Genomic DNA, 14,441 nt, shown 5'->3' with positions numbered 1-14,441 from the left:
GAGGTCTCCACGCAGCCTTCTCTTCTCCAGGCTGAACAGCCCCAACTTTCTCAGCCTGTCTTCATACGGGAGGTGCTCCAGTCCCCTGATCACCCTCGTGGCCCTCCTCTGGACTTGTTCTAACAGTTCCATGTCTTTTTTATGTTGAGAACACCAGAACTGTACACAATACTCCAAGTGAGGTCTCACGAGAGCAGAGTAGAGGGGCAGGATATAGGAAAGCTAATTGAAAAAAATTTATATTGTGATCAAACATGGGTTTTCAGTATATGGGAATAGCAGAAGTTACAGCATAACTCCCATTTTCATAAAAGGCAAAGCAGGAAAGAAAACAACTTGTTAATAAGGGATAAAAATATTAACGCTCAGAAAAATGTCTAAAAATATAATACTGCAAAGATAAAATACAGACTCATCATTTCTTAAGTTTCTGAAATAGAAAAATAAAAGCCCTGGGGGCAAGAGGTCTGAATTTATCCAGAAAATGCTCAAGAGTCCAGCAAAGCAAAAAACACTTTTTGCAAATCTGTACCTATATCTAATCTTTGCTTCTGTTCTTCCTTTTTAGATATTTGTTTGAAAGAGACAATGTCTTTGGCTGACAGTCTGTATAATCTACAGTTGATTCAAGAATTTTGCCAGGAATACCTTAACCAGTGCTGCCATTTCAGTCTTGAGGATATGCTCTATGCAGCTTCTTCAGTAAAGGTAAAAAAACCCCAATAAATAGATAAGTAAAACTGCAAGCAGTGTCTGCAGGACTGTTTTGCTAATGATATATTTAGTCTTTTTTGGTCTTCTGCTATATGGAAAAGCGTGGCATTGCATGCAACATGCAAATTTCAGCAGCAAGTAAAACTTGCAGTTTTGTTTGGCAGTTACATTGTTCTAGTAGTTCTGAAATATTTTTTAAAAAGCACTTGGGACAGTATTTATAAAACCTTTGATTTGCAAAAGTATTTCACGTTTTGTCTCTTACAATTTCATTTTTAGCTAAAGAATGTAACCTGTGATATATTTGTTAACGTAATAGTGATCTGCATTAGTTTAAATTTATTAAAGCTTTAACAAAAGGACAGAATATTTACGAGTTGTTTATGGAATTACTACTCACCCTTCTTACTCATTTCTGCGTACACAGTAACTATGATTTTAAACCTTAAAGCTTCTTTTTCACTTTTCTGAAAATGTAAACTTCTGAGTTAATTTCATTATAAAATCTAATGGGTTTATGCCTGGAACACAGCAGGATCACGATCCCAAGAACTACAGTTGTTTGAATAAGCAATCAAGTGTTTTCAGTCATTCTAAGATTTCACTCTAGAAAGAGGGGGGGGGGAAAAACCACCCTGATTTTGCTTATTCTATCATTTTTAAGCCTGTGTGAAAGGACAAGGCGTAATCAAATTATTTCTTGCTTAATTGTAAGTTTAATTTTTTGGTCTTGTGTTTCTATAAGACTTTCTTCTATATAAAACAACCTTTGTTTGCTTAAGATTCTTGTTGGCCTGCCTTTACGGAATGAAATATTATTTTTATGGAGGAGTCATATCCATTGCAGATGGGATGTAACTGGTTTCTAGATATTTGGGCCATTTCAGTGCTTTGATAGCTATCTCAGAAACAGAGCCACAGAGGCCAGAGCTTGAATGCAGCTTTGTCTCCTGTCGGGTTGAACCCAATCCTTTTCAACTAAGTAATGAGCTGACAGTGCAAGTAAGGGCAGTAGGACTTCAGTCTAGACTACTTAGCTGTTGCTGTTATATTGTGTATGCAAAGTTGCGTAGTGACAGCTTTCAATCAGCTTTTGGTGTTTTTTAATTTCAGTGATTACCTGCATACTTGTAAAATGTCTACTTTAGTGCAGCCTCTTGTTTGTCGTTTCCCAGCGTATGGTCCTACAACCATATTTAGTGATCTTGAGTAAGACTCCTTCACTGCATTTTGATTGTTTCTCTCTGATTACAGATACATGGAATAAATAGAATTCATTATTCCCCAGTCTCATTTATGACAATTAATAATACCATTTTTATAGCAATGGTTTGACTTAGTAATTTTGCTGTTTCTGAACACTCTTTTTAGAGGGGGTTTAGAGTGTTTTCAATATTTTAGAGTATTTCTGGAACTGAGAAAGCCCTTTTGTGATCATGTTTTTACAAGTTGCTGTGGTGTGGTTACTTATTTAGATGTAAATGCCACAAAGAAAAGCTGCCAATTTTTTCTTCTGAAGCTTGGCACGTAAATTTTGGCTAGTGCTAAACTCTGTTTTTCCAGTGTTGAGAATTAATTTGCTTTCCAAATAAAATCGTAGTTAAAGGAGCTCTTTCTTAGTTTTCCAATGCATCTGATTAGAGTAAGTTTTAATAAATGTACATGCTCTACAAAGAATTTTATTGTCACTTTGAAAAAACTTGTATTGTAAATTTCTATTTTAAGTAGCATACACTGAATTAAACTGGCTAGTAGCAGTCACCTTTATCTCCATCTACAATATATATATACTACCAAGTTTTAGGATTTATAGAAGCATATGTCTTTATTTCAGGTAACTTCATTCATCAACAAAAATGTCTATTTGTTTTCAGGGAGACCCATAAGCACAGTAGGTGGCACTATGCTTTCATTTAGAAGTCTACTATGTGTCATAGTGGTGACAGAAAGAATAAAAAGAACAAAACTGCTGATATGTTACTGGGAAAAGCCTCAAAAGAAAAAAATGCAGTTGAGGTTTTCAAATTACAGTGCTGTGCCTTGTGTGGTCCTAGAAATTACACTGGGTGTCCTGACTTGATGCTAGTCCTTGAGAAGGAAGGGAGCAGAGCCTCTTTCTCTTAAAGTGATCTAGCAGAAAGTGCATACCTTACATTCTTCACTTGGCACACTTCACTGTCCAGTTACATTAATTCAAGGTGGGTTGTAGATACTGCAAGATACAGAAATTTAGTGCAGGACTTGACCAAGGTGACTGTGCCCGCTTTTGGGCTTTCCCATCAAAATGCACAGAAATGAAGTCAGATTAATTTAAAACTTCATTTAAGCATCCAGAGCCTTTAATATAGTCTCTCAGATTTTGCAGCAGATGAAAATGTTTGCTTAGTTGTGCTTTAGCACAGAGAAGAAATAGGCTTTGTCTGGATTTCTAGACAGCTTTAATGCGTTGTAATCAAAGGAAACAGAAAGTAAGTTTTCTGGCTTCTCACTTGCCTATTTCTTCTCCTCTGACAAAAATACATTAGTGAAGTTCTTCATAAGATGTTTACTAAGGCAGGGCTACTAAGGTTCAAGAAAAAATACTTGAATACATTCCATGGATGCTGGAGGCACCACCAAGGGACCGTACTGGTTCCTGGTTGTTTGCCTTTGAGACAGGCAAACACAAGTCAAGAGAGATTACATAAAAATAATCACATTATTTCCTGAATCCTCTCTGCATACGTAACAAGAGGAAAAAATAGAAAATCTTGGATCTCTCCTCAGTTGTGCAGAGTGCTTTTTTGACCTGATCCTCCCTCTTCCCTTCTCTTTTAAGAAGTTTTATCCTGAGATGAGATTTTTCTCTTTTTATATATCTTGTTCTTCACCTACGTATAGGAAATTGCATAGAACTCACAGAGCTGTTTTATTATGTGTTGACACACACATGTTCAGCCAATCCAAAGAAGAAGTTTGTAGAAATTGAAGAACTTGCATGAAGTGCTATTACAGAAAGCACAAACCACCCTGCAGAATGGTTAAGACTACTTCACTATTTTGGCCCAACTGTTTATTAGCATTGCAGTGTAGTAGTATTTAGTATTTCTGGTTTGAATAAAGGTCTTATGGAATCTATAATTCCTGAAGGAGTGTTGTAATGGACATCTATGGTCCCTGAAGAGAAAGTCCATCTCATATGTGCAGTTTGTCATGAGATGCACGTTGAAAGTATTTCTGTAAGAGGAAAAACACATCTTTGGCAGTATTTGGTTAAACTTTTTGTATTTTTAGATCATTCTCTGCTAGTTTATTCCAGTAGGACCATAGATTTCAGATCTAAGAACTGAGTCTAGGAAGTGATTTATGAGGTTAACATTCGAAGAGGATACTGACAGGTTGAATCATTTGATGTTTGCCATGATTTGAGAGCGCACATAGGAACTTGGCATTGAATCAATTGGCGCACAGTTAAGTTGTGTTTTCTAGGTGTTCCTTTAGCTGAGCCTTCAAAAACATGTGGGTTTGGGGATTTTGGTTTGGTTTGTTTTTTTTTAAATAGTGATCGTAAACTTGTGTTACTCATTTAATCTACACGTACACATACACTTTTTTTTTTCCCTGACACAAAATTGAGTCAGGATGAGACACAGATCACAACCAACATTAGAACACCATTTAGTAATTCGAGGGCTATTATCAATAGAATGAATCCATTATTAATAAGAGAACTATTCAAACAGTGCATTCATTTGCTCACACAGTTCACACTGTCAATAATTTTTACTGGGCTAGGGTCAAACCCAGTGGCCTCCCAGAAGTAAGGGGTCATACTGGCCCACTAGTAGCTTTGGGAAATGTGTCTAGAAACTCCCAGAAGGTATTCACTTGTCTCTGTAGGTGTGTATTTGCATAGAGTCTTGTACTCTTTTGTCTGCACGTAACAGGTACTGTCCTGTGGTCACAGGATGGATGCTCCCTGTCTTTGGCTGCTGTTTCATGCGTAAGGCACATTTGTTCAGAATGAAAGCTTTCTGAGTGTGAAATGAAGCAAGTCTGAGAGATGATTGCTGTTTCTTGTCTGTGAAGGGTTTTCCTCTGACCTAAATGTGAGCCAAACTCTAAATTGTGCAGAACCACAGCTAAGCATGTGGAATAGGTACCTTATTTTTGCAAGGTGTTACTGACCAGAGCAGACAGAACAAACATGTACTGTCAAAGATGGAGAGGCTAGTTCCTGAACTTCCTTTTTCCTTTTTTTGCTCCCTCACTGCTGAACTGCACAGGAGAATATAATATCTAACGGATTGTTTTATGCTGAAAATATTTATTGCACTTGAGCAGTTTTGAATACTTGCACTTTCCAATGTAATGTTGATGGTGACTTCACAGATGACATAAGTCGAAGATGGAATCAGCATCACATCCTCTGATATGTGAAAAACTGTGTTCAGTTTTTATATGATTCATCATATAGATAAATCCTAGAAATTAAGTGCTAAATGATAACCACACATGTGCAGCTTTCCCTCCCATCTCAATGAAAAAAGCCCCTGCAATCAGGCTGCTAACCCAAGTCTGAATTTACAGTTGAAGTCCCTGTAAGCATACATATGTATTCCTTAAGGACCTGGGAGAGCAGCTGGCTGTGTTTGGTGAGGCAGTTAGGTATGCATGGTGGGAGTCATGATTTGTTTTCCATCTGTCTGGTTCAAAAGGATTCAGGATCAGGAATGAAGAGGAAGATTCAACCAGGGAACAGTTCTGTAGAGGAGATGTCTCTCCTGAGAGGGACCAAATGTTCCTGACTCATTATTTAAAGAGAAGCAGCATGGTTTGCTTTCACCTATGTTAATCAACCAGTTTTCCCACTTCTTTGTTCTGGTCTGAAACAAGATATACGGGAGTTTTCAACTTGAGTTGCTGTGGCATTTATTAACTCGTGGCAGGAGATATGAGAAACTGGTAGTGCAGGGATCATACACAAAGCTGTAATATGGCCTTGTCAAGAATAGTTTGAAAACACTCCAATTTTCTTGACTCTTGATGCCATTTATGTTGGCAATTCCATAACATAGAAACTCTGGATTTGCATTTGATATAACTTACTTTCCTGGCCTACGGAACCGAGATTTTAATGTGCGTTGTGATAGAAATTTCACAATGTGTATTTCTGTTCATTTTAAGAAAATTTCTACAAGCATCTGTGGGTGCTTTTGCGTTTAATTTTAGTGGATTCAAGCCTGATTAGAAATTATTTGTATCATTTGTATGTATGACCTTGTAGTTACTATTCTATAAACATGCAGATCTAGAACCTATAAATATTAGAAGGGATAAAAATTATTTTAAGCGACAAGATTGGAAGTACTATTTTTGTTAGATCATTTGATTTAAAATTAATCATTATTTTAAAATTATGGAAGAGGAATAGATGTATTAAAATAACTCATCTTTTTTGTATAAAATTTTACAAAGCAAGCTGGCTGGTATCTGTTTGTTACAGAAACAAGTAATGACTTCAGATTTTATACTCAGAATATGGGAGTTAGTTTTGTTTCGTTTTCCAAAAAATAGCCTTCCAAAATTCGGTAACAAGTTAAACAGAAGGATTTTTATTGCACAGTACCGGAAGATGGAATACATAAAATGTAAGCAGTAGTAAAGCTGACTGCATGCATCCGATGAACAGTCTGCACATACCAAATTGGAAAAAATAAATCAGGATGGTTAGCAAATAAAGCACCTATAAAGCTGCAAGTCTGCCATCTGCTGTAAAGTGTTTTTGAGCCTATCTGAACTGTTCAGAGCTTAGGGTTTTTCTTTTACTACTATGAAAATACTGTTACGCCTCTGAGTATTTTTGTGTATATGTGCATGTGATAATCATGATTAGCTTTTGGAAGTTCTATTGGCATAATCAAGGTAAAATCTGTGGAAATAATACCTATGTTCTTTCTGGCCCTGGGTAGCAGGACTGCTACAGACACACAACTAGCTTTTCCAAAAGATTAAGTTACTGATCGTCAGTCTTCGCCTTTGATCACCATGATTAATATCCCTTTCTGACTAATAATAACTTTTGAGAAAATGCAGTTTCTATCATGATGTTTCACCATCAAACATCTAGAGCAGCCTCAGTTCTAAGCTGCTATGCAACCAACAGCTTCATTTTTTTACTTTAGTAAACAGTGCTTAGGTGATTTTTGGCAGAACAAGCTGTCCTGCAATAGCTCAAGACTGTGTAGAAGATAATCTCAGAAGGAATGTCTCAGTCCTTCATAGAACAGTCACACTATTAAAAGCAGCATTTCAACATAAACATAAGAATTGGAGTGTTAAAACCCATATTATTTCAGATGGGGACAAGCTATGATTAGAAGATTTTATAATTCATTTTTTGTGTTAAAAAAAATCAAGTTAGAAGTTTGAGGGGAGGAAAGGGGAGCAGAAAATGCTAAAAGAAATTGTAGAAATTGTAATACTCAAAAATAGTATTAAAAATCATATTTTGTCTGAGAAGTACATCTGATTTTTTTCTTCATGTAAATTGCTTCTTGATGAAATCAGTGGAAAAGATTTTGCTATGAACTTTTCCTCATTCAGTTACTCTGTGCTGTATAAGCAGAGACAGGGTTTTTCCTCGTCTATTTATAGCTTATATGTAATAACTATGGCAACATCTGGTTGATCTCCTCACCATGTACTAAAGAGTCTGAGCAGCTTTCAGTTTAAGAGTAACCCTTTGCTGGAGTAAATATTTATCTACCTTAGAAATATTCAGAAAATAAATCTGAATCAAAAGTGTCAGATATTGAAAATAAAGTTTTCCAATTTACTGATACAGATTTGAGGTTATCTCATTTATTACTAAGTATTTCTGTTGTGATTTTTTTTTATTTAAAAAGGAAGAAAAAAAATTGTTCTTAGCCCTATGCCTATGGTGTATTTCTGAAATAAAATAGCATTTTGTTCATAATTTCGGCACACTCCAAGATTTGAGTGTGCATTTTTAAGGCAATAAAGTTACAGCGACAATGGCATTTGACATTTTAGAGACTCAAAACGTAAGGAAGCTGTCAAAAGAAGTCTGAAATGAAAGTCTCACATAGTCTCAATACAGTCTTTGAGTACATCCTTTGTGGACACACACCAGGTGTGCTCGAATATAGGTTTGAACATTGAATATGAGCATTCTTGCCTATTTATGTAGTTACAGAATGGAAAGTTAATGTGTCCATCACCAAATACAAAGCAGTTTTCTTCTTTTTCCTAATGCATCACAAAAAGCGTCATCTTTCTGCTTAGATTTTTCTCTGATGAATTGACAGCAGAAGGCTTAGACTTTGCAGCCACATACGCCTCAATCAACCAGAAAATTTTTTGTTGAACAAAGAAAAAGTTACTGTAGAAACCGTGTACCACTGGCTTTACTTCCTCAGAATTTGTCTGATTTTTAGAATCATAGAATAGTTAGGGTTGGAAAGGACCTTAAGATCATCTAGTTCCAACCCCCCTGCCATGGGCAGGGACACCTCACACTAAACCATGCCACCCAAGGCTCCATCCAACCTGGCCAGTTCTTTGTTAAAGTTCTTTGTTAAAAAACTGTCAGCTAAAACATTTACTACACTCTTACAACTCTGTAGCTTGATATCTGATATTTAATAGCCCTCATTCTTCTAAAATCCTTCAGAAAAAAAATAACGTGTTGATGTGTTGGTCTCTTTGCAACACCTTTCTTTCTGTGAAATTGAATGAGTAAACTATTTGTGAATTCTAACTAATTTAAAAAAGACTCTGCATTTATTTAAGGAGCCCAAATGCAATTCTTGATCTGCAGCAAGGTTTTCTTGGAGACAAGTTGAAGGTCTTATTGCTAACAAAGGGCTGGAAATTAGGAAAATATCCCATGCTCTGCTATGAGAATGTTTTATATGTATAAACATTGCTCTATTAACATCTATAATAGCAAAGTCTATGCTGCTGAAGATCATCTTGAGTCGTACAGAAAATGTGGAAGCCAAATCTATTAAAAAAAAATAATAAAATAAAACTAAAACTAAACTTACAGCTGTCCTTGCTCAAAGCAAACATCATCCAGGCACTCGATACTGTTTCCCACAACTGTTCAGCAATGGCAGAAGGCAGAGCAAGTAGAGAAGACCAGGGCAAGCCACAGGCTTTATCGTAAATGGGTTTAAGAATTCTGTCCCATACCAGCAAATATTATGTACTCAACTAATATCCTTTATTTATAAGTAGATTTTTCCTTATCTTTGTTTAAAAAGAAAGAAATTAGGTAATTGTTCACATTTTTCTAAGTCAGCTCTAACTTCTTTGTTGCCACAAAACCCAGAAGAGACATTGCTGCCATTTGAAACTCTTCATTCAGTTTGAAACAAACTGTTTTTATGAAGTTGTTTAATTATGGTTTCTCAATTTAATGCTTAAGTAGACATTGGTATTCTTTTCTTGTATTGTTTTCAGACTTCGTAAAACTGACAAGTCAAGTCTGTGCACCTGCTTGAGCCAGCTCAGGCCTGGTTGCTCGCTGATCTTCCTCAGTTGATATTCTAGATAGGAAGTAGCACTAAACCATGTGGATGCAACATCTTAGGACTGTGATCATTTGGCCTCTGAATTCTTCAGCTGCCAGTCAACAAGCCTTCTGGACTCATTTCACTCCTTATTATATACTCTTGCAGCAGAAACTTCTGCTTCTGCCTGGTTTTCCTCTCTTGATTCTTCTTATTGCTGCAGTTCATATTCCCAGTTGTTTCTTCTTTTACGCCTTTTCTTCCCCAGATTTAAATCTGGTGTCTACCACACTTGTGGTTCATAGCTGTGTAATGTAAAATACAGTAGGAAGATACATCCACAAAATTTTAAATGTGCAAAAAATCTTTGGAGCTAAAACCACCTTCTGACCTGCATTGAACAAATGCTGCTGCTGGTAGTGTTAAATGCTGTTTTGCATTAAAGACTTGTAAATTTGGGGAAGTCTTTACAAATGTGGCAAAAAGCACATACTTGACACAAAAGCCTAAATCAGATTCACAATTCCTACGCTGAAACTAAGGGCAACCACAGTTTTTCATGATAAAAAGCTCTGAAAATTTAATTCCTAGCCTTGCAAAACAATGGGCTTTTCACTACTCTCTTTTTTGTGGAAATGGATAATATGTTTGACAGCATCTTTTTCCAACCATTCTGTACTCTCTGCCCTGCAAGACATCAGGCCTGAGCATATGCTTATTATGAAACACTTCAACCCAACCAGTTAAAATCTGGTCAGGTTATGTGTATTAGATTGTTGGTGCTGCAGATCAGACTTACTGACCTCATTTTCTAAGAAATCAGTGGAGAAGAGATTCTAAACTGGATGAAATGCAAAGGCATACCCAGAATGCTGCTTAGTCTATTTATTTGCAAGATTGTGTTTTAATATGAATTTCTCTCTCTCTCTCTGTTTAATTGGTAGAGCAACTACATGGTGTTCATGGCAGAATTGTTCTGGTGGTTTGAAGTGGTGAAGCCATCATTTGTACAGCCTCGTGTTGTTGTGCATCCTCAAGGTAATTAAGGATTGATTTTAACATCCATGGGTTTTGTATGTATGTGAACAGATTGCCATTGTGTTCACAAATACAGTGAATATTTTAGTTAACAGGATTTGGCAATGTACAACCGCCTTAAAGAAGGAGCAAAGTACTCTTTCTTTGTGTTAATCTTCATCTCATCTCATAAATCATAATTAGCTTTTGTTGTCTATTACCAAAACCTCATATAAATTGTTGTGGTATAATCACTTGCAAATTTTCCTGACCTTAATAAGCCTGGAATCCATTTATGCTTATACAGGGATTACAGATATAATAAGGAGCCAAGAACAGAATTTATTGCTGAGGAAATGATACCAAGAGAAAGGAATATAAATCTGGGGAAACTAGACAGGTAGTTAATTTAAAGTTGCATTTGTGCCTTAGTACAAAGGCACAGTCTTCCATCAGTAACTTCTCAAACTTAAAAATCCACCTCTAGGTTAGATCTTCACATCTGCTAATGAGTCCAGAGTCATGGTAGCTTAAACATTCATACAGTAGGGATGGGACTGTGTCTCCAAGACCTAGGAAGAGATTTTCATTATGTGACTTTTATACCTTTTTTAATTTATATGCTTTATAGCACATAGAGATCTGATTTAAATCTTCTAAGTATTGCTAACTGATTTAGGGTATGACCAAAGTACTATTGTCTAGCTGAAAAGCCAGTCTAAGAGTTTTGGGGAAAAAAAATTATTAGAAAAATTTCTTCCAGAAGCAGCATATTTATTGTTTCTAAAAGGATTGCTTGTTTTTGATGTTATTGCTCTTTTTCAGTTTTTTTCTATGTCTTCCCTTTTCTTGTCATTTTTGTCATTCTCCATTCCATTAAATAGTGCCAATATGGGAAGTTGGGAGGAGGTAGAGCTGAAAGGAAGTGACTGGGTTTTAATTTAAATAATTGAACCAATCAAAAGTCTTAAATCTTTGGAAATCATTGCTTCAATTTATTTCAGACTGGTTTTCTACTATGTATTTTAACTGAATACTGAACTATAATAACTTGAGCTTTGTTCTTTCTGGCAGCTGAACCTGCAAAAGATGCAGCTTCTGCTCACAGCTTGAATGCTAACAGAAGAAATTATGTGGATGGCCGATCTGGTTCTGACTTTGTAGCCAGGTAATGTCACTAGTACTATTTCACAATCTTATCCTTTCTATTCAGAATCACACAAAAACCACACAAATCACACAAATCACATAAAACCCACAGGTTTTTATTTAGTTTTGCTGTCTTTTTGCAGTGCTTAGGGGTTGAATTACCAAACAATCTATAGAATTTTGTGGAAGATGCTATAGTTCAGTTGTTTCCTGCACTGCCCCGTTGCATGGCAGGCTACATGTTCATGTTTGTACAGTTCATATTTGCTACTTGGACAGCATGCTGTCTTACCACTTTCCAAAATAACCCTTACCATTCAGCACATGTCACATGGCCTCCTTCTCCTCAGTTTCATGTGGGGCTGCTGACCAAGTCTGCTCTGAAAGAAGTATTTTTCTGCAATTCACAGCAGATTTTCCAAAACTGAAGAAAGTGAACAGATAATGGTAAGAAAACCAGTGAGTGATGAGTTTAGTTTGGTCTGGTAACATTACTTAAGTACCATGTAGGTCAAATAGGAAAAAATAGACTTATGCTATGATGGACTTCCCAAGTGTTGTAAGCATCAAAAATGGAAAGCTAACTGTTTTATTAAATGTTTTGCATTATTTGTATTTTTTTATAAGTATATGTGAAACATTATTTTTAGTATTACTGTTACAGATTTGGAAGCAATGTAGAAACATCCTGTTTTTCTTGTGTTCTCTAGCTGATCATACTTCTGATTCATTTCTCAAAGGAGGCCTTATTGCTCTCTACAGCTACCTGAAAGGAGGTTGTAATGAGGTGGGGGTTGGTCTCTTTCCCAAATATTAAGCTATAGGACAAGAGGAAATGGCCTCAAACTGCTCCAGGAGAGGCTTAGATTGGATATTAGGGGACGCTTCTTCACCAAAAGGGCTGTCAAGCACTGGGACAGGCTGCCCAGGGAAGTGGTGGAGTCACCATCCCTAGAGGTATTTAAAAGATGTGTAGATGCGGTGTTCAAGTGTAGTGGTCGACTTGGCAGTGCCAGGTTAATGGTTGGACTGGATCTTAAAGGATTTTTCCAACCTAAACAATCCTATGATAAAGGGCAGAAATTGCATGTTAGGCCTTCTTTTTAATCTTTCTTTGTCATGGTGAAGAAAGCCTTTGAAGTATAAACAGAGCTTGAAAGCCAGAAGAGTAAGAAACAGTTTTGAATCTGTCTTTTGCAACAGAGGTTCCCAAGGCAGTTTGGAAATTGCAGAGCCACTGCATACAGTCCAACAAAGAGCTTGTAACTGTGACTGTCATACAGAACAAAGAAAGGTTTCCAGTAAAAATCACTGTATGTGGCTTTCAACCTGATGTCCCCCTTTTAGAGCCCTTCATGAACAAAGCTTAAGTAGCTTATCTTTTAGAAGTTCTATGAAGACAGCAAATTGTGTGTCAGTTACACTTTAAGCCAAAATAAACTGAAGAGTTTTGTGCCATACTTGTGCTGTAGAGAACTGTGGACAAGATTTTCTTTAAATGTAAATGAAGTTAGCTGATGAATACTGGACAATGCAAGAGAAGTCTGTCTGTAGCCTTGACCATAAAAAAATCCCCACAGCTGAAGCCATTAACTATGCATTTATCCTTGCTCTTACAAATTCTGCCAGTAACATAATAATACCAAATTCATCCAAATAAATTTACCAAATTCATCCAAATAAATTTACCTTTTCTCTAAATGTGTACATTTTGTCTGTGCCGATGGTTTTTGGCCTCTAAACTGAAAAGGACTGATTGGAAGTTTTACAATAAGCATCTGAATTCAAATCATAAACACTTACAAACCCCTTTATGTTTCTTAGTACCATTACCATTCCAAATTTAACTATCAAGTCTATAAGTTGCCACCAACATGTTTTGTCATATTGCTCATCTTTCCTGAGATACAGTAAAACCACTGGTGAATCCCTTATGGGTGGTGTTTTGCATATTGTACTACCTCATCACAGCACTGTTTTAGCATCTTTACAAGTGATGGGTATGGCTTTGTGCTGGAGTATTATGAGAGCAAGCCGTGAGTAATATAAAGAGCTATATCTTTCCTTATAAACCAATGTACTTCACTCAGCTTGATGATACTTCACTGCACTGTAGGACAAAGGAGGGGCCTGAGAAGTTTATCTCAGATGATAGGAATCTAACACACAGGCTGCAGGTTCCCTATAGGATCCTGTTCCCTGCAGGTCCTGGCCTTTCTCCTTGTCTCAATTGCACATTCCTGCCCCCTTGAGTGTCTGACACTGTCATTTCAGTGCACAAAGGGAAAAACTAACTGCTGGAAAAAGTGAGTGTTTTTCTGCTGGTTTAGCTCGCTGAAATGACTCAGAGGATTGGGTGGAGATCCAGATCCAGTGCAGAGGAGGGAGGGGGACTGTGGCGGCAAGTAGTTAGGATGTCTGAGGTTGCCATGGAACCACAGTCATGGTGCCAAAATCAGTCATGTCTTGAGAGAAAATGAAGTATGTAGATTTTCTTTGTGGTAGTAAATTTTCAGAGGCTGCTGGATGAAATTTTGAAAGCATGCCTTTCTTTAAATATAACTTAGAGATATATCTGTGATTTTGAAACCTCCACAGACATCTCAAATGCCATTTAAAATATAGGTCATGTAGCTAGTGTGTAGTGTTATTAACACAAAAAATGAGGGATTTATGAGAACCTATTTTGAGTAATTTAACCTGTACTTATGAAAGGTGCTTTTGTAATTGTCAGACAAGAGTATTTTTCTTAAATTGATGAGAATATCCTTCCCACAGATATTTAGAAACATTCCTACAGCACACTGTATATAAACTGTAAAAGCAGTAAAGAAATAGTTTGAAAATTACTGATTAAAAAAGAGACTTAAGGAGTGTGTTCTTCAACTCAGTGAGCAAAACTGAAAACATGAAAGGATTTAATTGAGTGTGTTTGTGAAGTCTGGCTTCTTTAAAAGTGTTTTACATACACATACATGCATCTTTATGCATGTGTCTTTGTTCTTGAAGAAGCACCTTCATTGAAACATGAAATCATGTTAA

General features: G+C 36.5%; 1 protein-coding gene across 6 annotated transcripts in view; it reads left to right on the top strand.

The window, feature by feature from the left end:
• The window catches only part of CAMSAP2 (calmodulin regulated spectrin associated protein family member 2), an 86,170-nt gene that overhangs the window by 55,437 nt on the left and 16,292 nt on the right, over positions 1-14,441 (top strand). For all 6 annotated transcript variants that reach the window (XM_080622565.1, XM_080622562.1, XM_080622561.1 and 3 more), the window contains 3 exons: positions 569-708; positions 10,178-10,271; positions 11,325-11,418. In XM_080622565.1, the coding sequence (XP_080478691.1) occupies positions 569-708; positions 10,178-10,271; positions 11,325-11,418 (328 nt within the window). The remainder of the gene's footprint in view (positions 1-568; positions 709-10,177; positions 10,272-11,324; positions 11,419-14,441) is intronic.

This window comes from Psittacula echo, assembly GCF_963264785.1.
Source record: "Psittacula echo genome assembly, chromosome: 7".
NCBI lineage: Eukaryota > Metazoa > Chordata > Aves > Psittaciformes > Psittacidae > Psittacula > Psittacula echo.
Note: the sequence above shows the minus strand (reverse complement) of the source record. Positions and strands in the feature narration are given on the sequence as shown.